The sequence below is a fragment of the Canis lupus genome, chromosome 1 (genome assembly GCF_048164855.1).
Source record: "Canis lupus baileyi chromosome 1, mCanLup2.hap1, whole genome shotgun sequence".
Classification (NCBI taxonomy): Eukaryota; Metazoa; Chordata; class Mammalia; order Carnivora; family Canidae; genus Canis; species Canis lupus.
Window position 1 is genome coordinate 24,761,388 of NC_132838.1, and position 25,891 is coordinate 24,787,278.

At 38.7% G+C, this 25,891-nt stretch overlaps 2 protein-coding genes across 7 annotated transcripts in view; one reads left to right on the plus strand and one right to left on the minus strand.

Annotated features, from left to right (window-relative positions):
- The window catches only part of LOC140603625 (uncharacterized), a 37,828-nt gene extending 33,999 nt beyond the window's left edge, over positions 1 to 3,829 (plus strand). Inside the window, exon 4 of the mRNA XM_072774077.1 lies at positions 3,451 to 3,829. The gene's annotated coding sequence lies outside the window, so the exon portion shown is untranslated. The remainder of the gene's footprint in view (positions 1 to 3,450) is intronic.
- ME2 (malic enzyme 2) overlaps positions 1 to 25,891 on the minus strand; it is a 48,915-nt gene that overhangs the window by 20,195 nt on the left and 2,829 nt on the right. For 4 of the 6 annotated variants that reach the window (XM_072822961.1, XM_072822992.1, XM_072822984.1 and 1 more), the window contains exons 2-11: positions 20,213 to 20,332; positions 13,475 to 13,608; positions 11,141 to 11,290; positions 8,951 to 9,026; positions 7,442 to 7,603; positions 6,850 to 6,953; positions 4,539 to 4,648; positions 4,117 to 4,214; positions 3,713 to 3,826; positions 859 to 973 (exon numbers count right to left, since the gene is read on the minus strand). In XM_072822961.1, coding sequence (XP_072679062.1) covers positions 859 to 973; positions 3,713 to 3,826; positions 4,117 to 4,214; positions 4,539 to 4,648; positions 6,850 to 6,953; positions 7,442 to 7,603; positions 8,951 to 9,026; positions 11,141 to 11,290; positions 13,475 to 13,608; positions 20,213 to 20,320 — 1,171 coding nt within the window. In that variant the 5' untranslated portion in view covers positions 20,321 to 20,332. Of the gene's footprint in view, positions 1 to 858; positions 974 to 3,712; positions 3,827 to 4,116; positions 4,215 to 4,538; positions 4,649 to 6,849; positions 6,954 to 7,441; positions 7,604 to 8,950; positions 9,027 to 11,140; positions 11,291 to 12,419; positions 12,523 to 13,474; positions 13,609 to 20,212; positions 20,333 to 22,407; positions 22,538 to 25,891 lie in introns of those variants that run through there. The other 2 variants (XM_072823002.1, XM_072822978.1) reach the window with 2 other exon arrangements.

Sequence of the window (25,891 nt, forward strand, 5' to 3'; positions counted from 1 at the left end):
CAGGTTTCCATATTGAGTTTTGAGAGGAACTGATTGGATGATCTTTAAGATGTCCTCTTGCTCTAAAAAATTATGAGTTCTAATCAGTGAAGAAGCTAATAACCATAGAAACTGTGATTGTTTTACTATTTAACATTCAAAAGGGCTTCTACAAGAAAGTGGTATAATTACTAAAAAAATTATAGATCCAAATCTCACAGCTATATAGGAAATGAAAGGCTCCTCTTTTAAAGACTTTACATTTTCTGGGGCATCTGGGTGGCTCGGTCAGTGAAGCATCCGACTCTTGGTTTTACCTCAGGTCATGATCTCAGGGTCCTGAGATCGATCCCTGTGTCAGGCTCCATGCTCAGCATGGAGTCTACTTGTCCCTCTACTCTTCCCACCTGCTTACCTCTGCTCACTCTGTGTCTAAAATAAATTAATCTTAAAAAAAAAAAAGGACTTTTACATTTTCTGCTGTGAACCCAATGCCATTTTGGCATAGCTATGCAGTGCCTGACTCTCAAAACATACCAAAGCTTTCTGCTTTGTTGCCAACGCAAAGCCTTGACTCTGCATAGGACTGTCTTGGTTCAGCCTGTCAGGTGACCTTGGTCTTTTTCAGGTTTTGAGGGCAGCAGTCACGCCAATTCTAAAAGCAAAGCATGATCAACTGCACAGCTTCCCATACTTAAAAGCACAGGCAACATCTGTTAATTGAACTTTACACGCTATGACCAAAAGGCTATCACAGAAAACCACACTATATGCTGAAAGCAAGATAAAATCAGTCGTTTGATTTTTAGTACTGTCCAGTAGTTATGACCGGCAACATATAGTGAAGTGACACATTGATTTCTCGACAACTCTACTCACCAATTATAGCTGAAGGCCTGAGTATATTGACTGCATCTTCAAAAGTATCAGGTATGATCCCTGGGGCTGAATGAGCAAATGGTTCCTGATGATTCTCTATTTTAGCTTTCCGCCCCTGAATTTTTTGGGAAAAATACATATTTTTTTTAGTAGATGCTTACTGAGGATTAATCGAAAAGACATCATTATGAGTCACACATTGTCTCTACAATAGGAATGTCTTTTCATTCTCATTTACTTTCCTCTTCAACATCTATCTTCCAATTCTATCTTTGCAGTATCCACAAAATCCAGATACAAAAAATAAATGAAATTCCATCATAACCAGGAACTTTCTAGCCCCTCTCAAATACTCACTTTGTGAAAGTGCTTCTAAATCCAAAATGGCACAAAGGCTTATAATCCCTTATCTGGGCTAGATGTATTTTGGAATTCAGAATTTTTCATGTTTTAGTAATATATTATGGCAATATATCCAATATTATAAATCCCTCCAACATGGGCACCCCAAACTAACAAAACTTAGGACTAGTACGCTAAGTACAAAAGATCAAGACTACAAATACCCTCTCTGGCTTTGCTACCAGGTAAGTTCAAGCCAATCAGATTTATTACCAATTTAAAAAGAAAAACAACTTTGGGATTTCAGAGTTGCAGATTAACATCGTGGTCTTGTACTAGCAAAAGTTCCGAAATGAGAGGAACGGAATTGTGGTTCAAGATGGCCGAATGAAGAAACGTGCTTTCCTCCCGAAATCCCAGGCAAAAACTATAAAAATTATATCCTTAGTAGTGTTACAAGGCCAGGAGACATACCACTGACAAACTACAACAATGAGGAATTTCTCAACAGTGTGAAGCAGGCAAAAACACATTGAATGCAAAAACCAACCAGGCTGAGAAATCCACTTCCTTATTTTGGCAAAAGAGAAGACCCTGCTGCAGAGGTGAATTCTTCTATCAGAACTCCGGAATGACCCCAGGTAAGAACTAGCGGGGTCTGGGAAAAGCAGCATACCATCATCAGCTGGATGGGAAGTTAATCAAAGGGCCGACATATAACCTAAACAGATCCAGGTTCTCAGAAGAGTGGCTTCTTATGCTTGCCCCCAGGAGGACCACAGCTCTCCAATATGTGGGTTCAACAGGAAATTCTCAGTTTTAAAAAGCAGGGTAGTGTTTGGGTCACCAGGAGAGACTGGACACCTAAAACCCATAGGTCAAGCTATTCACACATCCTGAAAGAAAACTATACCCTCAACTTGCAGATATACAGGGATTCTCATCTGTGCTCACCTGCTGCATATATTCATTCTAGACCCAACTCGTAACAAATATATAAAAAAAATTAGAAAACATTTATGAAAACTAGCATCACAAAAGGACGCATCAAACTGCGGACCAGTAAAAACAGCCTTCTAAAAGAACAAGGTTTATGATCCTTGTATCCTACAGAGAAACAAATACGTGGTTACAGCTCACTTGGGAGGCGGCAGAGCCGAATGGTTAAGAGACCAGCTTCACGGTCAGGCTGCCTGGGTGTCACTCTTACAGCCACTACATACATGCTGAAGACCCTGGAAAAGTCACCTGCCCTTTTCAAACTTCAGTTTCCTTATTTGTAAAACTTCACAGAATTTTTGAGAAGATTATATGAGGTAATACCTGTAGAGTCTTATCACGAGGTCTGGTACATTTTAAACTACTATTTTAAATTATGTATAATTTAAGTGCTCAAGATTTTTTATTCAGATGCTTTTTCGTTTTATTTCTTGTAGCAACAGTTGCTAGTATTAGTTAAGAAAAAAGATTTAAAAAGAAAAAAAAAAAGAAAAAAGATTTCAAAGCTGAAACAAAGTACATTGAAATAAATCTGCTCCAAAGATGTATGTTTCAAGTCACTGCTGTATGTCATTACGTACAGCAAAAATACAACAACATTGTGTCCTGGATAGGTTCAACCAGGAAAGAGTTTACCTAACGTGTTAGATGAATAAAATACAAGGCATTTCTTAAGCTACTAAAAATAGCAATCAGTTCTAGGGAGGCAGGCAGGTGCAAGGGATACTAAATTAATGGGATGGAAGCTCTTTATTATCCACGAACTGGCTTCAGGAAAGGGTCCAGGGATTTCTCTTAGACTGCTACAAGGGCTTATAATCTCTGAATGGTTAAAGAATTTCTGCTCAAATGCCAGGTGTCCTGCTAACAATTTAATTAGAAACTTCTGAGGTCCCATTAAAACCTAGTTTTAGCTGAGTGAAGTAAGCCAGTCGGAGAAGGACAAACATTATATGTTCTCATTCATTTGGGGAATATAAATAATAGTGAAAGGGAATATAAGGGAAGGGGGAAGAAATGTGTGGGAAATATCAGAAAGGGAGACAGAACGTAAAGACTGCTAACACTGGGAAACGAACTAGGGGTGTTGGAAGGGGAGGAGGGCGGGGGGTGGGAGTGAATGGGTGACGGGCACTGGGGGTTATTCTGTATGTTAGTAAATTGAACACCAATAAAAAAAAACAAAAAAAAAAACCTAGTTTTAGAAAGGTGAAGTACAATTTTATTTATATGGTTGCTTGATCTCGTTAGGGTCAGAGAACAAAGCAAGAGAGAATATGTCCGGTGCCAACGTGGAGATGATGACTTGACTATGAAGCAAGAGTCTTTATGAAAGACAAAAAGGAGACTAGAGGATTTCTGTTGAGAACATACCAGAAGGTCTCCAACTGGTACAATCTGGATAGTCCAGTGTGATACAATATTTTAAGAACTGATAATATTTCTAAAAAGTCAAACCAAAAATATCATTGTAACAACATTCTTTTGCTTCTCCGAGATTTAGATACCTTACCTTAAATAATAAACCAAACTTGTCAACCATCCAAATTTTCTTTTGTGCCTCTTCTTCTGAGAGGCCATTTTCTACCATAGCCATAACTATGAGATTTGCAATTCCAAGAGCAGCCTGTCCAACAAAACATAAATTTAAAAAATAAAGACCAGGGTACGATACAAGCTTGAATTACTTTATATATGAGGACTGTCTATCATGAGGAATATTTGGTTCATTCTTCTGTAACAAATCACACAAAAATTGATTCTTAGTGATATTCTCTCTAAACATTTTAAATTATCTACTTTACAAAGAGATCTTCAATTCATACAAGATCTCAACAAAATTAAAAGCTCATTATGTCCCATTTTTCCAACTCTAAAGCAGAATGTTGGTTTTAAATTCTAAAAGCTTACACTTACCTCTCCTGCTCCAAGGAATAAGATTTTGTGTTCTGAGAATGATTTACCAATAACTTTTTGTGCTGCAAGAAGACCTGCTAGAGCTACTGCAGCTGTTCCTGTAAGAAAAATAAAGATTTTTAAAAAAAGATTTGTTTGAGGAAGAGAGAACGAGAGAGTGCACGCCAACATGGGGGAGGGACAGAGGCAAAGAATCTCAAAGTCAACTCCTGGCTGAGCACAGAGACAACTTGGGGCCTGATCTCACAACCCTGAGATCACGACCTGAGCAGAAATCAAGTCGGACACTCAACCGAACTGAGCCACCCAGGCGCTCCCCAAAATAAAGATTTTTTAAAATAAACAATGGGCACATTAAAAACATAATTTAAACAGAGTAGGGATCAAAAACCTGTGGAGTTTTTTTTTTTTTTTTGCTTTACCTTGAATATCATCATTGAAGGTGCAATACTTTTCTCGATATTTTCTCAAGAACCTGAATGCATTATGATTTCCAAAGTCTTCAAACTGAATAAGTGTGTTCTGTCCATATCTAAAAACAGCAAGATCCATAATGGCGGTGTTGAAAATGCCACTATTCAATAGCTTTCCTGTCTAATACTCCTTATGATCTCATTTAAAAATAATGTATCATGTTAGTCCATTTAAGGCCACCTCGCAATTTCTGGAGCCTGTGAAAACTGGAGTCGAGATGTAGAAATCTATTACTCATTCAGAAAATTTTATGGGGTCAGCCTATGGGATATTAATCAGTACAAACTATTTCCAAGTACCTATGAGGTTGCCCAGCACATATAAGCATGAAATAACTTCCTAAAAGGAAACTTTTATCTGAGTCTCATAAAGTATATAATTTATATGTGTATTCTTATTATATTAGCAGTCAAACAGCAACACAGGACAGTTTATATAAGAGGTTAAAAAATCATTTCTGCAGGACTTCACGGGGATTCAAAGTAAGATACTAATCGTCTTGGTAAGCTGGGGTAAGGGAAGGCCTAAAAAGGAGGTAAGACTTTATTTGGGCCCTGAAAGAACAAAAAGTAAAGAGGTAGGAAGAAAAAAAAAAGGTGTAGTTTGGTGACACTGAATTTTCAAAAGTCAGGTTATATATTTCAGGGTTTATATGAAAGGATAAAGAGAAGTTGGTTAAGGTAGGCTGGGGCCATATAGAAGAGAATCTTAAATGCAAAATTAGGGAATGAGGACTTTGTTCTGTATTCAGTGATATGTAGCATATACTAGTGTGTGGAGAAGCAGCTAGGAGGCTCCTATGGTACGGGGACAAGAAAATCTGAAGGAGAAGCCACGAGAGGTTAAAGGGACAATTATGAGACATTAGAATGAGTAAACAGAGCTTGATGAGGACCACCTGGGAAGTAAGGGAAAAGCTGTTCAAGTGCCACGACAATATGGATGACTAAGAAGACACTTTGATTGTCCAAGGTAGGGACGTGAGGCAAAGGGGAAGAGATGACAATTTCTGGGAAGATGAAAAGTTCAGTTAAAAAAAAGAAGTATTTCATTGTATGGCTACACTACAAAGTGCTTATTAAATTCTTGAATATGTGAAAAAAAAAAGTTTAGTTTTAGATGTCAACTTTGACTCTGAAAAGGCATTAATTTTTCAGTATCTTCTATGTACTAGTAATGTAAAAGGTAGGGCTGGGCTAGGTCATGAAGAGTTGGGACTTTACCCTATGACAACAGGGAACTACGGAGCAATTTCAAGCAAAAGAATGACATGATGAAGTGCATGTTTTTTATAAGATTAACTGGGAGGTAAGGTGGAGATGAAATGCAGAGGAGAGAAATTGGAGGCAGGTTTAGAAGTACCCCGGAGAGAGAGGAGGATCTGCAGAAAGGCTGTGAGGATGGAAAAGAGGAGATGTATCTCTGAGGCATTTAAGTGGGAGTACCATCTGGGTCTGGGAACTGACAGACTGCGTAGGGCTTGATGGAGAAGGAGGAAGAGTCAAAGATAATATCAAGAGCAAAGTTTTGGCCAGAGGGTGAATGTTGTTGCCACTAACAGAGGCTGGCTAAAGGGAAGATGGGCAGTTTGCTAAGGGAAGTTGTTTTGCACATGAATATGAAGGAGCAACACAATGTCTAGATGGAGGATTCTGGACGTCGGAGATGCAGGTCTCAGAGAGAGGCTGGACTAGAGATGGGTTTTCATGGGTTTAGGAGTCACAGAGCTCACACGACTCAAAGAGAAGAGAACTATGGACTCATCCTCATTTAATGAAAGTGAGCGAGAAGAACCAGTGAAGATGACAAAGACAGAGGTGGAAGAAAGATCAAGTTAGGAAAGCCCTCTAGTAGTTAAGAGAGAATTTCAAGGATGAAGAAGGAGGAAACCTGATCAGATGCTGCAGAGGTGGAAAGGGAGGAAGACCAATGGTTAGTGAATTTAAAATATGAAAGCCGCCCAAGAGTCCCAGGAATGGTGGAAGGGAGCCCAGGTGCTAAGGGCTGGAGGAAGGACTGACAGTGAGGGTCTGGCAGGAGCAGGGAGTGCAGCCTTCCCACAGGAGGTCAGGTAACGCAGGAGGGCAAGACAGGCTGTCACCAGCATTAGCACACCGAGGCGGGCAGGACAGGACCCAAGCTCTCAAAAACGTTATCTCCTTCTATGCATCTTCAAAAGAGATAAAGGAAAACAAAACTGTGGTGCCTTTCTTTTAGTAATTGAAGATGCCTTCATTTACTCAAACTTAAAAAAAATACCTGTCAGTAATGGCTTTCATAAACTCATCAATCAGGTCATCATAACGTTGTGATCGATCTCTTTTCTGATATAAGCCCATGTAAAATGGATCTTTTAAGAGTGCCTATAAGATAGACCAAATGTAAAAATAAAATCATTTTGTTATATAACCAGCTGAAACATATTCTATAAAGCAAAAATCGCAATTTAAAAAGTTACTAATGTAATTTTTAAAACCTTACTACATTTCCTTCCAGAAACTCTAAACAGGCTTAATTTACTGTTATTTATATAAATACTGAAAGTTTGGGAAACAGAGGTTTGCTGGAGGGAAGGGGGAGAAGGGATGGGGGACGGGGTAGCTGGGTGACAGGAGGGCATGTGATATGATGAGCAGTGGGCGTTATACACAATTGATGAATTACTGAAACATACACTTGAAACTCATGATGTACTATATTTAAATTAAAAAGAAAAGCATAGTTTAAGCAAAGACTAACTTTCATCAAAAAAATTTTCCCATCTTATATTATCTTCAAAGGAAGAGTGTAATAAAACTTTTGTTTTTCATATACAGGAGGAAGATCAAAAGAGGAAAACGGTTTTACTCACTGGATTATCCGTTCCTACATCAATACACACAGGCAGGCATCTATCAGGCCGTATTCCTGCACAAGCTGTATACAAACAAAGTTTTCCTACTGGGATTCCCATTCCATAGACACCCAGATCTCCGAGACCCAGAATTCTCTCTCCATCAGTCACCACAACAGCCTTAATTACAAAAAAATATATAAATTAAAAGTTGTCAAAAATAGGGTACTAGAGAAAAAGGCATTTGAAAAAAAAATATTCTCTTCGTATATTTTCACTGTCAGTTTAAAAAATTGCTTCTGGACTAACTTCCAAGTAAACCAAACAAGCACACTTAAAATTCTAGGATTTCTATAATCTAGGTATTAAAATAGAGATGAACAAGATGTGATTTCCCTTAGTCTTTGGTTTAGAAACAGAATGCTTCTGACTGGAGGTTCAGCTTATATATCTTCACAAAGACTAAACTGGGGAGAGGCAGGCAAACTTCTGATAGAGATTAACCAGAAGAGAAAAACAAGGTTAGAAATGAACATGCTGGGGCAGCCCCGGTGGCGCAGCGGTTTAGCGCCGCCTGCAGCCCAGGGTGTGATCCTGGAGTCTTGGGATCGAGTCCCACGTCTGGCTCCCTGCATGGAGCCTGCTTCTCCCTCTGCCTGTGTCTCTGCCTCTCTCTCTCTCTCTGCATCTCTATGAATAAATAAATAAGATCTTAAAAAATTTTTTAAAAATAATAATAATCTTTAAAAAAAAAAAAAAGAAATGAACATGCTGCTCCCACGTAATAACCTAGGCCAAACAAGAAACACCTGAACAACAGTGGGGGGCAGAAAAAAGATCTGAAATAAAAAAATATACCTATCTACAAGGTTTTAAGATGATGTTAGGAGTTTAATTATCTAGCCAAATTGTTTTCTAGATTATTAGAACTCACGATTATTCATCAAAGGTTATTTTGGTGAGGAAGACATGTTATAAAGGCAAGTAAGATTACTGCCTGTAATAAGCACTGAAGTCTACCAAAAGATCCTAAGTAAGTCATTAGATTTTACTTTGTGAAAGATAGCCAGATTGATCAAGATTTGTATTTATTACATTTGAAACTCTTAAAGAGTTTTAGATTTGCTTAAGGATCTAAAACCTATCTGAGATTTAGGGAAAAACAAAAAAAAGCATAATCCTCTCACTACCCACCAAAAGGTAAAGTTTTTATGGCATTTTAATGTTTTTTCTCTACCTAGAACAGTATCAACCGAAACAGAAAAGGAATATAGAGAAGGTGAGAAACCCCAGTGGTAGCGATAGTGATAGGTTCACCTCGTGAACTCCCATTTCAGTCCGAGTCAAACTCTGTACTGGTGACCATTTTGCAACTATTATTATCACGATTTCCTCAGAGCACTAAACTCGCATGTATGCGAGTGCAAAATAAATCAGCAACAATGAAAACTATCTTGTAAATTCAGAGGTAACTTACAAAGAAGGAAAAAAACATCTTGAAGAGGAAGGTTGTGCTATTAGTAGTACCTTAACATGATTTTCTGGCCAGTTATCCACAATTGATCTAACATGACCTCTGTCTGAGATTGAAATAAATAATCCCCTGCAACAGAACAAAAACACCTTTGCATTTCACAACAGTTTTTTGTTTTCTCCTAAGTTTTTGTTCATAACTGGAATATTTAGATATTTTAATAAAACATCAAGACACAGTATCATTTCCGAGCAGATTTAGTGAAATCATACTGGATTATTTTCAAACATTTTCAGCTACTTCAAACTGTAATTGCATTGCTCACACGGAAGCTGCAACAAAGATCATTATTAAATGGCATAATCGTTTTACCCAAGAAGAAACTCGATACACCTCCGGTAGAAAGCAGTATAAAAATAAACCATCAACGCAGGAGAGCGTAATAAAGCTATGTAAACTACTATTAAAACTCAGTAAAACTGATCGTTTGAAATCTGAAGGAGCAGGAAGGGAACAGAGAAAAGTAAAGTAACTTCATGCAAGAGAAGCCACCTTTGAAGCATTAGGAAAAAATGAAGTTATTTTCAACACACAGTATACTGCTATCCAAGTGAGATAAAGCATCTGGATTTTAAAAAAGAAGAGACAAAAAGAAGAAGGGGATGGGGGAGAAAATGAGTCAGGTACAGAGGAAGGCCAACAGGTCCCAGGGCCTTCACACTGGTTCTTACACTGAACTTTCTCATTGGTATCTCAACTTTGGCATTGCTATCCTAGCTCAAATGTGTTTATTTATTTATTTATTTATTTATTTATTTATTTATTTATTTTTTCAAATGAGTTTAAACAGTTTCTCAACCATAGCTATATACTAGAATCACCCGATGGGCTTTTTAAATAATGCCAGGGCCCCCATCCCCAGAGATTCTGATTTAACCGACCTGGAGTTTAGGTCAAGATTTACTTGATCTAAATACAAGACCATCTTCTGTGTAAAAAAACACAGTATCTGCCCTCACCCCAAAGTCATACTCTCCATGCTTCATGTCACTTCTGAGCACTGGACACATGTCAGAACCACACCAGAAACTTCTATGAAACATCTACATGGGGGCCCAAGTCCAGCCTGACTGAACCAGAATCTCTATAGGTGGGGCCCAGGGATAAATAGGTCTTTTTCTCCTTGCCCTTTAATCTGGATTGAGAACCCCTATTCTGAATGAAAAAGAAACTCTAAAGGAGCTCAACCACTGCGTTAACTTAAGAAATGTTTAAGACATATTAGCTGATGTCAGTACACAGGATACAACAGACAGTGTTCTCAAAGTATCTTCCAGGGAACACCTGCAATACCGTTGCCAACCGTGTTCATTAAAATGCAGACCTCCACATCTTCTCCTTTTTCATTAAAATCTTGGGAATGAGAAGGAGAGGAAGGTTGGCACGGATCATCATTTTAAGTCCCACGGTGTTTTGTTACACACATTAAAGTCTGAAAGCCACTAGGTTAGATGAGAGGCGAGTGAAGATCAACGCTACCCACACATTACTGAGGCTACATCTGTATCAGCAGGACATGGGAAAGGCATGAGGACGATGAAAACGCTAACAGGTGAGAGGAACGCAACAAGAAAACACAAATTAAAAGTTTACGAGGAAACGGTCTCCTCAGTTCCTCCTGTGACCTCAGCTGCTTTTGGGTAGGCGCTAGCATCCCGATTTTATGAGAAAACAGATCCAGAGGGAGAAAGAGACTGATGAGAAGACCTCAGTAGACGTCCACTCCAGTACTCTATTTACAATAGTGGAGGTGCTAGAACTATTTGAAATTGAAATTTGAAGAAGTTCATAAAAAAAGAACAAACAATAGAAATTAAAGGCAACAAAAAAATGAGAATCTTTTAATTTGGGCAGACTGTCAAGTTGATATCAATGAGAACTCTGGAGAATCTGCTACCAAAACTAAAGTACCCCCTGTTTTTGGTACAGAAATGCACAGTTCTTCTAACAATCATAATAACTTACAGAGGATTAGGAATGAATGGTGCCGTTTCTACAAAAGCAAGATATGAACGTGTTGGGTTTTTACTGACCCTTTTTTATCCTAATGAAGCTTTTGGGAGGAGGGAAACGTGATTGACATAAGATCGCAATCTTTAAAGAGAAACGTAAGGGGTGCTAGGGAGTGCTATTTTTCCTACACAATCATCATTTACAAAAATATTTTTGAAAATCAGCCTTACTTAGGTCTTCTAAAGATGTGTCCATACTGGGAACAGGCAAGACCCACTGTTGGCGTGTACACAATCGGCATCAGACTTTCGATATCATCTTGCAGAATTCTATAAAACAGCTTTTCATTTCTTTCTTGTATTCCCATTATATAGATGTACCTGAAATTAAGCGTCCAAAATAATGTCTACATCAGTCAGCATTTATGCTCAAAGTTTTGGCCTTTGGAAATTACACCTAAACATCTAAGATGGAGGACTAGCTTCCCTACCAGAAAAACAAAACCCTAAGTTATTATTATTTAACACCAAGGACAAAAATTAACTAAAATAAAAAATGTTCTTAAATAGCAGATGATAACGAAGAAGAGGAGGAGGAGGAGAAAAGCAGGAATAGCTACTATTTATTGAGCCCTCTGCTGTGAGTCAGGCTCCACACCAGGCACTAGAAATGCAAAGACTACCGTGAGACCACCCTACCCTTAAGGAAATAACCTTCAAGGTGGTGGACATGTAAATATGGAAGCAAAATAAAGTGGGATTGATTCAAATATTTACTAAGTGCCAGGCACTATTTTGGACTCCCGGGATATAAGAAGTAACCCCTGTCCTTGTGGAGTTATAATCCAGTAGGCTTAACGGCATTATGAAGTCTTTAAAGGAGCACAGAGGTGCCACAAAGACAACGGTCAATTCATATATATGTATAAATGGCTTTTCAAGAATAAAGTTGAGAAAACTTGGAAATATTGGCTTGAAAAAAACAAAAAACAAAAAACAAAAAAACAGTGGCTGGGGCGCCTGGCTGGCTCAGTCAGAAGAGAGTATGGACTCTTGATTTGGGGATTGTGAGTTGGAGCCCCATATTGGGTATAGAGATTACTAGAAAAAAAAAAAAAGAAAGAAATGGACTTAAAAATAAAGAGCTGTAGCTTCTACTATTAATAAAGAAAGAAAGAAAAAGAAAAAAAACCAGTGATCACCTTGAATTAAATACATGCAAAACAGACTCATTACTTTTCACTCAAACTTGTCTCTCCTCTTGTTATCTGACCGGATGGGAATCGCAGATCCCATTCTTGATTTCTTCCTCTCCCACTGTGCCTTTCCCTAGTGCAGTAAGTCAACAAGGCCTAGCGTCCTCCGGCTAAATCATTTTCAAATATATCTCTATATATACCTTCAACTTCCTTCTAGCCTAAAATACACCTCCCCAAATACAGTCCCCAAGCAGGACTATAAACCCAAGCCCTGCTTTACTTACTGTTCAGTGTCTTTCCTATCTCCTTACCTAACTTCTTGAAAGTTTGCATTTCCCTTCATGAGAATCCCAATCATTTCTCAGTCATTGTACTTTTCCGTTTGCCCCATCAGATCAAAGAAATCACTCTCACCTGTCATCAAACAATAATTTCCTGTACTTAACAAACCCAAAAGATATTTTTAATTCTGCATGCAGACTGATCCCTCTACCCAGAATACCATGCCCTTCTTTCTCATTTTACCTGCCACCTGTAATACGCGGTTTAAAACTCAGCACAGGCATCACTTCCTCTAGGAAGCTTAAATGAACTCCCCAAGTCCAGTGAGGGGCCCCTATTTGCGCTTTCAGAATATCCTCTGCATGTACCTTTTCCTCCTTGTTCTGCACAGTGTAGTATAGAGTACAATGATGATCACAGTGTAACTAGTTATTGATGAGCTCCTAGAAGGCAGGGCTGGGATGATGACACATTCTAGTTTGCCTGGGACAGCTTCAGTTATGCTTCTTTTTCACTCCCATAGATTGGATTATATATTATATGGTCACCTATCATTTACCTACTTTACATTCTTAGTGGCTAGTACAGTGGCACACACAAAGTAGAAGATTAACAAAAGTTGAATAGAAAGGGTACAAATCAGGGCAGCGCAGTTGGCTCAGCGGTTTAGGGCCTGATCCTGGGGTCCCGGGATAGAGTCCCACATTGGGCTCCCTGCATGGAGCCTGCTTCTCCCTCTGCCTGTGTCTCTGCTTCTCTCTCTCTCTCTCTGTGATAAAATCTTTTTTTTTTCTTTTTTAAAGAAAGGGTACAAATCAGATGACAGCTTTTGCTCCTAAACATTCCATTCAAGGCTGAAATGCTCTGTGATTTTAAGCTTAAAAAATAGATTTCTCCTAAATCTTATAATAGTGAACACAGTATTCAATGAAATAAAGGAAACAGTCATTATAAAAATAAGTTAACTCCTAAAACACAAACTTCATTATGAGACTGCATATTTCTTATGCAATAATAATCATAATGCTCCCAATTCTTCTGATCAGAGCATCAATAAAGAACTAGACATCTAATCAACTCTTACTTTTCCAAAGGGCCATTCATTTTTTTCACGTTTTTATGAAATCGTAAAGCTTGAATATCCTGTGTCTCTATTTTGGGAGGTAGAAGTCCTTGAAGACCAAGCATTTGTCGCTCTTGTAATGTAAATGCCATTCCCTAAAAAAGAGAAAAGGATTAAAAATTATTGCTCACTGAGGTTGCAATGATGCTATTCTGCAAAAATGTAATTTAGATGTAAATCTTAAAAAAATCAGTAAGGTATCATTTTGCCCAGACTATAAAACATTTTTATGACTGATCATCTCTATTATTGGTGAGGGTGTGGTAAAAGTTACTCTCACATATCAATGCTGGAAAAATAAACAGGCTTAAGCTTTTTAGAAGACAACTCAAAAATATTCTTAAATTTTAATGCACATACTCTACAATAGAGCAATTCTACTTTTAGACAGCCATCTTAAAGAAATATTCATGCATAAAATAAAGAGGTGTATATAAAAAGATTAGTTATAGTAGTGTTTCTATTTCTCTTGACTATAACATACTAACTAAAAGCCCATCAATTATGGGGAACCTATGGTATTTCCAGACTATGAAATACCATACACTTAACACAGATCTCTAATTACGTAGAAGAATCTCTCAGACACATAGTTAAGGGGAAAAAAGCACTCTGCAAATCAAACACGCTCACTGTGGACTGTTATGTTCAGAAAACCCCCATAAAGTACATACTATATACAGGTGCATGAGAATATACATTACACATTAGAAATGTATAATGTATACATTAGAAATGAAATGAAATGAACAGAATACAGCTTGAAGAACACAAACCAAACTGATGACAGGAGCTACTCCCACTAGAAAGATGTGAGGTGGAGTTGAGAAGGGCAAAGGAGGGAATGATACTGAGAAAGAAATTAACCTATGTCATAAGAAAATCTTTTCCAATTTCTAATACTTGGCTGTGTGTTAAATCCTTTTCACCAAAGTGATGTCAGTGAAAATGCCAGAATAGGGACTTCCCAAATGTTTTCCTCTATAAAAGTAGTAAGAACACTGGCCAAGTGATCAGAATAAATTTTTTTCAGAATTCTGGAAACTAACCAAAGGCTTCAGCAATCAGGGAACATTTTACTCAAGAAAAACAGCTGAATTTTCGTAAGAACAGCTAGTTTTATGACATTTTTATTTGCCTTATTCCTATTTTTTCCTTAGCTCCACAGTAGCCTAGAAAGCAGCAATCACTATGAAACAACTGCTTTGAAAACAGAATCTAACAGCTACTAAAGGGAGGCTGGAGGTAATTCTAAAGCCCTGTATCCAGGAAATTTGCCATTATTTGACCTGTCTGGTGGTTCAGGGGAAGACCCCACTTGCAAGGCTGTATTTAACCTGATTTGGAGTTCACCCAGTGTGAATAGGTTTTTCCTCCAGAAAATCTTGTTGAAAACAATCAGAGGTAATTATTTAACATGGCAGCTGCCTAAGGCAGTGGATAACAGCTCGCACAAACAGGATAACCAAAAATCTTTCTAAAAAGGAAAAGCTGAGAAACAAAATGTCCACAGAGTGGGTGAGAGTTTGAAAAGTTTAATATATTCCTAGGAATCTCATCATGAGCTATAGGCAAGTCCAGGAAAAGACCTGGGGCGGGCGGGGGTGGGGGGGAGGCTTCAGCTCCCACCTCGGACTACCTTGAGGCTCCGTGTAAGCAGGAATTGATGGCTGACAGTTAGTTGTAAACTGCCTGACTGAGTACTAAAGGCATGCCCCAACATGCACACAGAGCCCTCAGGTATTTAAGTCTCCATCTAATCATCAGTGGACCACCAAGCTCACAAAGCAGACTTTAGTGGGCCTATCAAACAAGAATAAACCCTTTAAAGAAGTAGTTCAATTATACATCACACACATAAAAAAATTAGCTCAGAAATTTAGTAAATAGACAACAGCAATACAAGAAACACTGGGAGGAATATCTGGTTTCCAGAGCAGCCACATTATTGATAATGTCCAGTTTTCAACAAAAAAATTATAAGGCACACAAAAAAACAAGGTCTGGCTCATATAAAGAAAAAAGGATAATTAATAGAAACCGTCCCTAAGGAATCTCAAACATTGTACTAAATAAAGACTTTAGTCATTTTGGATATATTCAAAGAACTAAAAGATAGCACATCTAAAGAACTAAAGGGAAGTACAAGAAGGATATCCCACTAACTACAGAATATCAATGAAAAGATATAAAAAGGAACCAAACCTACAAATTCTGGAATTGAAAGTACAATCATTGAAGTAAAAAGAAAATCCGAGGGGCTCAACAGCAGATTCGAGCAGGCGATTGGCAAACATAAAGATAAGTCAACTGAGAAATAGAAAAAAAAAGCAATTAGTAAATATGAACAGAGCCTCAGACACGAGTGGAGCATTATCAAGTGTGCCAATGTATGCATAACAGGAGTCCCAGAAGGCCAGGAGTGTGGAACTATACACAGTAATAGTTTTTGTGTACGATTAAAATTAAATGAGAATCAATCTCAACTAATTGTCATAAAGACAATAATTGCAATCCCCAAGGCAAACCACTAAGAAAATAACTCAGAAAAAGGCACTAGAAGAGGGGCACCCGGGTGGCTCAGTGGTTGAGCATCTGCCTTTGGCTTAGGGCGTGATCCTGAGGTCCTGGGAGCGAGTCCTGCATCAAGCTCCCTGCAGGGAGCCTACTTCTCCCACTGCCTAGGTCTCTGCCTGTCTCTCTTGTGAATAAATAACATTTTTTAAAAAGGCAGAAGAAGAAATGAAAAAGGAATTAAAATGGCATACTAGAAAATATCAATTTAACACAAAGGAAGGGAACAATGGAGAAATACGGGAACAAAAAAGACAAGACACAAACTACAAAATGGCAGACATAAATCATTTTATCAACTATTATATAATGTAAATGGATTAAAATCTATAATAAAAAGGCATGGATTGGTAAGACGGAGAACATGATCCAATTTTATGATGTCTACAAGAGACACTTTAGTTCAAAAAACACAATTAGGTAGGAAGCAAATGGATGCAGCTCCATCTCATGACCCCAAGATCATGACCTGAGCCAAAAATCAAGAATCAGATGCTTAAATGACTGAGCCACTCAAGCGCCCAGGTGTCCAAGTCTTGATCTTGGCCTGGGTCTTGATCTCAGGGTCATGAGTTCAAGCTCCCCACTGGGTGTGGAGCCTACCTAAAATAAAAAGTTAAAAAAAAAAAAAAAAGTGTTGTATTTATAATGCAGGGTAGAAGTTAAAATGATTTAAAAAGCAATTTTATATATTAGGTACTTATGTTAATAGTTGATCAAATGCTTAAATCTGCTAGCCTGCTATTAATAAGTGAAGCAAGCCTGCAAAGATGACATTAGCTTCACATGAACACCTTGATTAGTTCTTGAACCGTCCCCTTCTCCTCCTCTCTCCATCTCCCCAGGCCCACCTATCCTGCCATGTCTGCCCTTTTCTCACCTATGCCACGGCAATACCCTCCCAATCAACATCATGGAAGTGTGCCTCCTTCAGCTGATCCTGAAAAACTCCCTGAGATATTTTCCTCTAGACACACTCAGTTTCTTCACATATGCCAACACTGAAAAAAATCCGTTAACCAGATCCGAACGTACAGGTAAACACACTGGGGAGCCCCTCTATTTCTTTCCCTCCCAGTGAGGCTAGAGTTCTCTACTGGGGATTAGGAAGTTACCAAATACCTACTTACAAAACTGATAGCTAGTAACTAACGATTCATAACGTCCAGACCGAACACAATAGGGGCACCTGGTGGCTCAGTCAGTTAAGTGCCTGCCTTCAGCTCATGTCACGATCCCAGGGTTCTGTGACAGAGTCCCGCCCTGGGCTCCTGCTCGGCAGAGAGTCTCCTTCCCCCTCGCCCTCTGCCTGCCTCTCCCCCTGCTTGTGCTGTTTCTCTGTCAAATAAATACATAAAATCTTTAAAGAAAGACTGAAAACAATATTTAACAATAGCATTATGGCTAACTGATTATAAAACATCCCCTAAAGCAAGGAACTCATATTTACATCGCCTAAAGTAGCTTTCCAGTTTTCTTTTTCCTCCACAACAGTCTAGATGAAGAAACTGGGATCCAAAGAGGTTATGACCACACTGAAGATTACATGTCCTGTAAGGGTCAGTCTCTGTGATTCCAAATCGACCTACTCAACCACGATGTAGCCATATACAGAAGGCTTATGAAGCATCATGGAGATTATTGATAATATGCTCTCCCCAGGAGTAAAATGGCATATAAAATTATACACTACGAATTTAAAAGTAAATACACTTTTAAGGGGATTTGGCAAAATAAAAACAGATGATATACTGGGGTGGTAGGAATGTGATTTTCCTTCATTAGTCACATTATAATTCTTATTATTTACAGAAATAACAAGAAAAAATTGAATTAGTTTATATTAGAGATCCAGTCGGAGGAAATTAAAATAAAAACAGAGATCTGGAAAGGTTAAACAAAGAGCCAAAGTTTCATGGCTAGAAATCAAAATTCACACCGAAATTCCTGCTTATAACCCAGCGTGATGATGTCCAATCCTTTAAAGTATAAGGACTTCTAAAAAATTTCATAAAGAATTTCATATTCATACCAGAATAGACAAATCTATAGGAAGAGAAAACAGATTTGTGGTTGCCAGGGGCCGAGGAAGGGAAGGGGGGCGGGGGGCTGACAGCCGAATGGCCTCCATGTTTCCATTTCAAGTGATGGATGCAGGACACCGAATGCACCTAAGGTCATCGGCCTATACAATTTTAAATGGTTAAAACTGTAAACTGTACACTATTTAACAGAATGAAAAAGCCTTACAGACATAGCAACAGGTCTGCCTTTAGTAGGCAGTGACTACAGACATCTTAAAAGATTACAATCTTAAAAGAATTCAGTACTGCCTAAAATTACTATTTAATTAATCACAGCAGCAACATACTCTTAAAACATTTAGCTTACAAGGTGTGAAGCACAAACCTGATTTAAGTCCCCAAGAAGTTCATGACCCTCGAATCAGGAATCATGAGTCTATGTTCCTTCTTAAACACACATGACAGAAAAACTCTCTCTGATACTTAAGGGGCTTCCAAAAGTCATCTTCCGTTAGGTACCTACACAGACGCTATCCAGTCGTGGAGGTTTCAGAGGGCCAGAGCGTTAGATTTTCTTTTCTCTACAGAAGTACTGTAATGCATTGGAGATTACCTTCCTCCTTAAAATTAATTACTTAATAAATTTAACAATATACTTCATAAATTTAATTTAATGTACTTCATAAATTTCTCATAATTCCGAGTACATTTTAGATAGTTTCTGTAAGGATAAAAATAAAATAAGACCAACATAATTAGCAAATGTTTTCTATACCCATAGCGTTGTAAAAAATGTAAAATTCTGAATGGTGCCTGTCCCAAAGGAACTTTAACCTTAACCTTCAGTTAAGAAATAAAAGTTCACGAAAACGTAAATACCAACGATAACTTCAATGACAACGTAAGACATGAAAGGAAGCACGCAGCCACGGACGTGGGTTACTCGCCACAGGAACAGGAAGATAAAAACTGCTACGGGTTGCAGAGAAGGGAACGATTATTCCAGTCTACGGTGTACGAGACGGCTCTACAGGAGAACTGGATTTTGGATGAGCTGCATCGTGAAGAGCAAGCAAGATTTGGGGAAGCAAGGCCAAAACGAGGGAGGATTAGAATATCCCTCAGTGAGCGTCACTCAGTTCACTGCTGCCGGCCGAATTCTCATTCTGGCAAGGTCTCAAAAATGCAAAGAAGAGGCGCTTGTGTGACCCGTGGTCAAATGTCCCTTTGTAGGCCTGAAGTCCTTCAAAACACATCATACTGGACACGAGTTACCCCCAACGCCCATCATGGCAGACAAATGGGATTGGCAAATTTCTGAGGACTGTTGCTTTCAAATAAAGCCCACCTTAATCTGCACCACTCCCAAGAGGTAAATCTCACATATTACAATAAACTCCGTGTAAACTCTTACAAGGTTTCAGTAAGAAATCTCTCTCCAGAAGTATATGTACTTACTAATTAATATAACCACTAAGAAATAGGGACTTGCCCGGTGAACACAGTTTGGACCCTGAATAAAGGCAAGACTAGATACGAACAATTCCCATCACTTCTGCCCCAAAAGCATAAAGAGGGGGTCGGAAGTCTCTCCACTTTGAAGCAGTGCTGTGAGATTAAAGGGCAAAAGCACTCGAGTGGAACGATTTGTGTCCAAAAAGCTGTGTGGGGGTATGGTAGGGGTGGACGTTAGACAAAATTTTATTTTACAATTTTGACCCCGTATCCCAAGGGCTCAGATGCATCGGTCCAGGATAAGTACATGTTCCGAGCTGGGTAAATCTAAGTTTCCCACACTGGCCAAAAGTCCTGGCCAGACTGCTATTCTAGGCACTTTTTCTGAGCCAAGACTAGGAAATAAAGTCAATCTTTTTCTGGTGGTAGAAGTTGTGGTGGGTGAAAGTGGAAGCGATAAAACAGTCATGAGTCTTGCCCCGTGGAGAAAAGTGGAAAGTCATGCGGAAAAAACCCAAATACTTCTGAATAGTTTTAGCATGAGCCTACAAAAAAAAAAAAAAAAAAAAAGTTCACACTTTATCAGTCTAAAAGATATCAAACCTTTACCAGGAAGAGAGAAAAGGTTAATATTAATGTCACTAACCTTGTTTGTTCTTGGGTTTAGCATGAGCGGCTTGCCTTTCTCTTTTATGTGTATGTGACGACATGCCAGGGTGGAAGGAACAGCAACTATTCTTAACCGGGACAACATCTTTCCTTTCACCTGTGAGAAAAGAAGAAAATAAAGGATGAGAAACATATGATAGAACTGCCTGCCCATCCAGCTATCAGTTTTCAAAAGCTTAATTTTCCACACTTGAAAAAGCTTTTTTCAAAGTATGATTATGTTTCTACAGGTTGTAACAGTTATAAAAGAGTAGTAATTGGGTGAAAACAAAGACTGACTTTTCCTGACAACACTCTTAAGTCCCTGGTTAATAATCATTGCTATTTTGCATATACTGCATTTCTTTTTCTAACCCACCCAAGTGCGGCAAGGTACGTATCTCCCCTTTAGGAGAAAAAGAAATGGGAAGATTAATAAACAAGGTAACATCTAGTAAACAAGGACATGTGGTCCATGCACATGGGTGTGGGAGTTTAGGTTGAAAGTGGAAAGGTAACAGGAAAGCCTGGAGCACAAACATTCAGAGGAAGAGAAACTTATTCAAATTCTTAATCTGGATGTAGAATTTTAATGTACTAATATAGTCAGTGTTTATTTTTATTTTTTTAAAGATTTTATTTATTCGTGAGAGACACAGAGAGAGAGAGAGAGGCAGAGACACAGGCAGAGGGAGAAGCAGGCTCCATGTAGGGGACTCGATCCCAGGACCCCAGGGTCATGACCTGGGCCAAAGGCAGGTGCTAAACCACCGAGCCCCCCAGGGATCCCTATAGTCAGTGTTTAAATGTAATGTACTAAATATGTTTTGTTTTAAAAAAAAAAACTGTTATTTAATATTAAAAACATGCCAATTGGATATAAAACCTGTTTTTACCCTTTCACACTCATCACAAACACATGGGAATCTTTCAAAATGGGAAAACTCTACATAATACATTAAACATCAAATATTTACTGATGGGAATATAATAGATTCTTCTGCATATCAATTCTCCCACCCAGAATCAATTTGCAAAGCCCCTCTATCTTAACCATTGCATTTATCCCACAGTAAGTTTTCTACTGGGATTTTTATTTGCTGAAATATCAAGGTTTCAATACCCTGATGCAGCAAACAGGTGCAGCAAACCATTACACTGGGATTATTTTTTAAGTTAATTTTTCTGAAAGTAAAATTCACATAACAAAATGTGCCATTTTAAGGTGAATAATTCAGAGGGATTTAGAAAATCCATAATGTTGGGCACCTGGGCAGCTCAGTCGGTTAAGCATCTGCCTTTGGCTCAGGTCATGATACTCTTCTCCCTCTCTCTCAGCCTGCCACTCCCCTGCTTGGACTCACTCCCTTTCAAATAAATAAAATCTTTTTTAAAATTTGAAAAAAAGAAAAATGAAAATCCATAATGTCGTGCAACCCATCTCTATCTAGTTCCAAAACACCTTCACTATCCCAGAAGGAAATACTACCCATTACACGGCTCTGCCTCCTCCTCCAGTGCCCACAACCACCAACCCGCTTTCTGTCTTTATGGATTTACGTGTTCTGGATGTTTTATATAAACGTGCTGCATAAATGTAGCCACAAAAAAATATCTATATTAGTATAAGGACATCAAGAACCATGAGAGATGGAGACTGGGGGTGGGAGGACAGAACAGATAATTCAAGGTACAAACCTGCAGTGAGAGTCCTAAGAAATCATAACTCCTAAAGGTCTAATGCATAGGATAGTGAATACAGATAACAATTTTGTAATATAATCATCAAACTTTCTAAGAGACTAGATCTTAATTGTTCCAACCACTAAAAAAAAAGAATGATAATTATACAACATGAGAGGCAAGAGCTATCAATACAATGGCAATCATATTACAATATATAAATGTATCAAATTAATGTTATACACCTTAAATTTACACAGTATCGTATGTCAAATATACTTCAATAATATAATAAAGAATTATGAGAGATATACAACAAAATAATTGGTCATTTTAAAGAGTTAATGTCCTGAAAGACAAACACTAAGGAACTACTGCAATTTAAAGAAGGCTGACCATATGACAAATGCAAAATCTGAATTTAAAAAAATGCTATCAAAGACATTTATTGGGACAATTGGCAAAACTGAAAGATATACTGTAGCTTAAATAAAAGTACTGTAGGGGCACCTGGATGGCTCAGTGGTTGAGTGTCTGTTTTAGGCTCAGGTCATGATCCTGGGGTCCTGGGATCGAGTCCTGCATTTGACTCTTCGCAACGAGCCTGCTTCTCTATGTCTCTGCCTTTCTCTGTCTTTCATGAATAAACAAATAAATCTTTTTTAAAAAAGTACCATAAAACTTTAAGTTGTCTCTATTTGATAGCCATATGTAAGAGATATCCTTGTTCTGAAAACACAGTGAAGTATTAAGGGGCCAAGAAGTATGATATATGCGACCAAAGCCTTTTAAATCATTTCAAAATAAATTTTTAAAAGATTTGAAACGGTAGCTTTGATCATGTGTTTGTGTGGTTCTTCCAGGAGAGACAACATTATTGCATAAAATTAAAACTTTGGTACGAAAGACTAGTATTGCAGTATACTGGCGAGGCAGACATATCTAAGATATAGGATGGAATGATTTTTACTTTAAATCAGAGGCAATCTGAAGAAAAATTCATTTTGTAATCAGCACTTGTAGTATAATCAATACTTGCAGGGGCGCCTGGGTGGCTCAGTCAGTTAAAAGTCCAACTCTTCATTTCCACTCAGGTTATGATCTCCACGTCCGGAGATCAAGCCCCAAGACAGGCTCCAGCGCGGAGTGTGCTTGAGGCCCCTGCCTCTCCCTCTGTGTCCTTCCCTCCCAAATAAATAAATAAGATCTTAAAAAAAATTTTTGGTTTTTGTCCCCAGTTTCTGGCACAGAGCCCCTAAAAACCTGTGGAATTTCCTGAATGATACAAGTATTTTTTTGTTATTCATAGGAAGCCACTTTTGACAATACGTGAGTTTATGCTAACGAGGTGACCTAGGGGGGACCCCTACAAAGCCTCTGGATACAGCTGGTCACCAGAAATATCATGTGATTAGAGAGTAGGATATTTGTGCCCCACTCTGGAACCTGCAGAAAGGGAAGTGGGCAGGCCTGAGATCTCCTTTTTAACAAGGAGATCTGCTGAGCTTTCATGTTGGTGCACACATGTAGATGCAGGGGGGTGGCATGCTCAGGGAGGGCAAAGAGCTCTACTCTATGTCTTCCCCCCCACTCTCATCAATACCTAGTTCTATGTATCCCTTCTGTGGGTTCCTAAGTTGTATCCTTTTATAATAAACCAGCAAATGTAAGCAAAGTATGTCTCCGAGTTCTGGGTGTCATCATAGCAAATCATCGAGTCAGGAGGGGGTTGTGGGAAGCCTCAATTTACAGACGGTTGATCAGAAGTATGGGTCACAGCCTGGGACTAGTGATTGGCATCTTACATAGGGGCAGGGCAGTCTTTTGGGACTGAACCCCTAACCTGTAGGATCTGAAGTTATCTCCATTCAGACAGTGTCAGAATTAAGTTAAATTAAGGCACGCCCAGTCAGCATCTGCTAAGAACTGGAGAACTGCTGGGCGTGGGGGGGCAGGAAATATCTCACGTTTGGTGGCCAGAAGAATTGAGACTGCAAGTAAGGAGAATTCGAGTTTTTCCTTTCAGGAGTTAATTTAAGACCAGCATTCTAATATATGAAATCTATTTTCAACTCCTGGTTAAAGTTTTACTTCTCTACCCAATCCTGAATGTAGTCTGTATAATAAACATACCACCACTTGTCAAATCTACCTTCCAGATGATGGGGACGATCAAATGAGAGACCATATGCAGAAAAGTATTACAATTACAGAATGTTTTATCACTGAAATTACTTTATTAGTAAGTCATATAGGGTAAAATAAAATATGAAGTAATTTTAAGAGTGTCTTTAAAAACAGTGGGCGTAAGTTAAAAAATTAAGGAAAAACAAATCTGCCAAAACTAGAACCAAGGACTCAGACATAGGCAAATAGGCTTAATATCAGCTGAGGAGGCAACAAGATAAAATGTTACGTTAAACAGATGTGATGAAAGGAGAACTCTAAGAATGAGTGGGGTAAAAACAGGAACCAAAAGGCGGGCTTCTAATTTTCAATCACCATATAAAATCGAGCTGCGTGCTTGGGCTACACCTCTGGTTTCTCCCCCTGGTGTGTCATTCATGTGGCCTTGCCCTGGAACTTACTCTCTGGTATTTACAAACTGGCCTGGGACAGAAACTGCTAGGCCCCTGGCTGCTGGAGACTACTCTCCCTACGTGGGGTTAAAGGAGGCCAATGCAGGGGAGACAGAAATTAGAGGTCACGACTGGGTGCAATGAGCACAAGCTCTGCAGTCAGACCGGAGTCTGAATCTAGACTCAGCTCATCGCTGCTCTGGAATCAGCCGTGTCACCCAGGCATTCCCAAATAGTGTCTGAATCGGTGTTAGTCTGGAACAATTTTTCACTGGTGTGTGGCCGAATGAGAAAAACTGGGACAATGCAACACAGTCTTTCATAAAACAAAATTTGTCTTTGTTTTCCTGCTCTACTTATGATCTTCATACCCTTTTTGGTGATAAAAATGTCTTGTCTTTTCTGAAAAGATGGGGACGGTAGATTGCAATAGTTCTTTAAAAGGTCCTTAATTTAAAAAGGTCCTTTAGCTACTGACAGAATTAAAAGTTGGCAATCTTATGCCTGGTGCCAATTGTCCCCCTTTACATACCTGCCCCTGAAGTCCAAAAGCCCTGAGAATCTCATACTCTCATCAATCAAACAGGGGAGAGGGAACTCTATTTTGCAGAGCTGTGTGTAGCAATGATGATATTTATAAAAATTATCAAGCAATTAAAAGAGTTTTATCATCATCACAAAGAGCTTAACTACAGGACGTAAAAGTTTACTTAACAAAACCCATAACCAGGCAGTTTAGCAGGGTAGTCAAGGCAAGCTCTGGACTCAAAACTACTAGATTTAAATCCTGACTTGGCCAATGCTAACTCTGATTTTGAAGAAGTCTGTTGCAGTTTTCTCATCACTCAAATGGGGATGATAAACAACAGGACCCACTAAACAGGGCCACTTTAAGATTTAAATTAGATAATCCATGTAAGATACTTATCACAGTGCCCTCTAAGTGTTCTATAAATGTTAGTTATCTAAGCACTATTAGTAGTAAAAATAGACTAAAGTGGTCACAAGGTGTCTTCTGAATGCCTGTTAGTTTCTGCATCAACATCTTTTTCTTTAAAGATTTTATTTATTTGACAGAGAGTGAGAGAGCACAAACAGGAGGAGCAGCAGGCAGAGAGGGAGAAGCAGGCTCCCCACTGAACAGAGCCCCCGACATGGGGCTAGATCCCAGGACCTGGGATCATGACCTGTGCCAGGGGCAGATGCTTGATCGACTGAGCCAACCAGAAGCCCCATATCACCATTTTCTACTATGAAATCCTTATTAAGAGCCTATAAGGATAATCATGGCTAGTGAAAAATACTGTATTGATTCTCTAGATGTTGTTTAGAATGACATTTGATGTTGCCTGGATCTACATATACCATCCAAATTCTCATTAGTGACCTAGAGATTTAATTGGAAACAGTTTAAA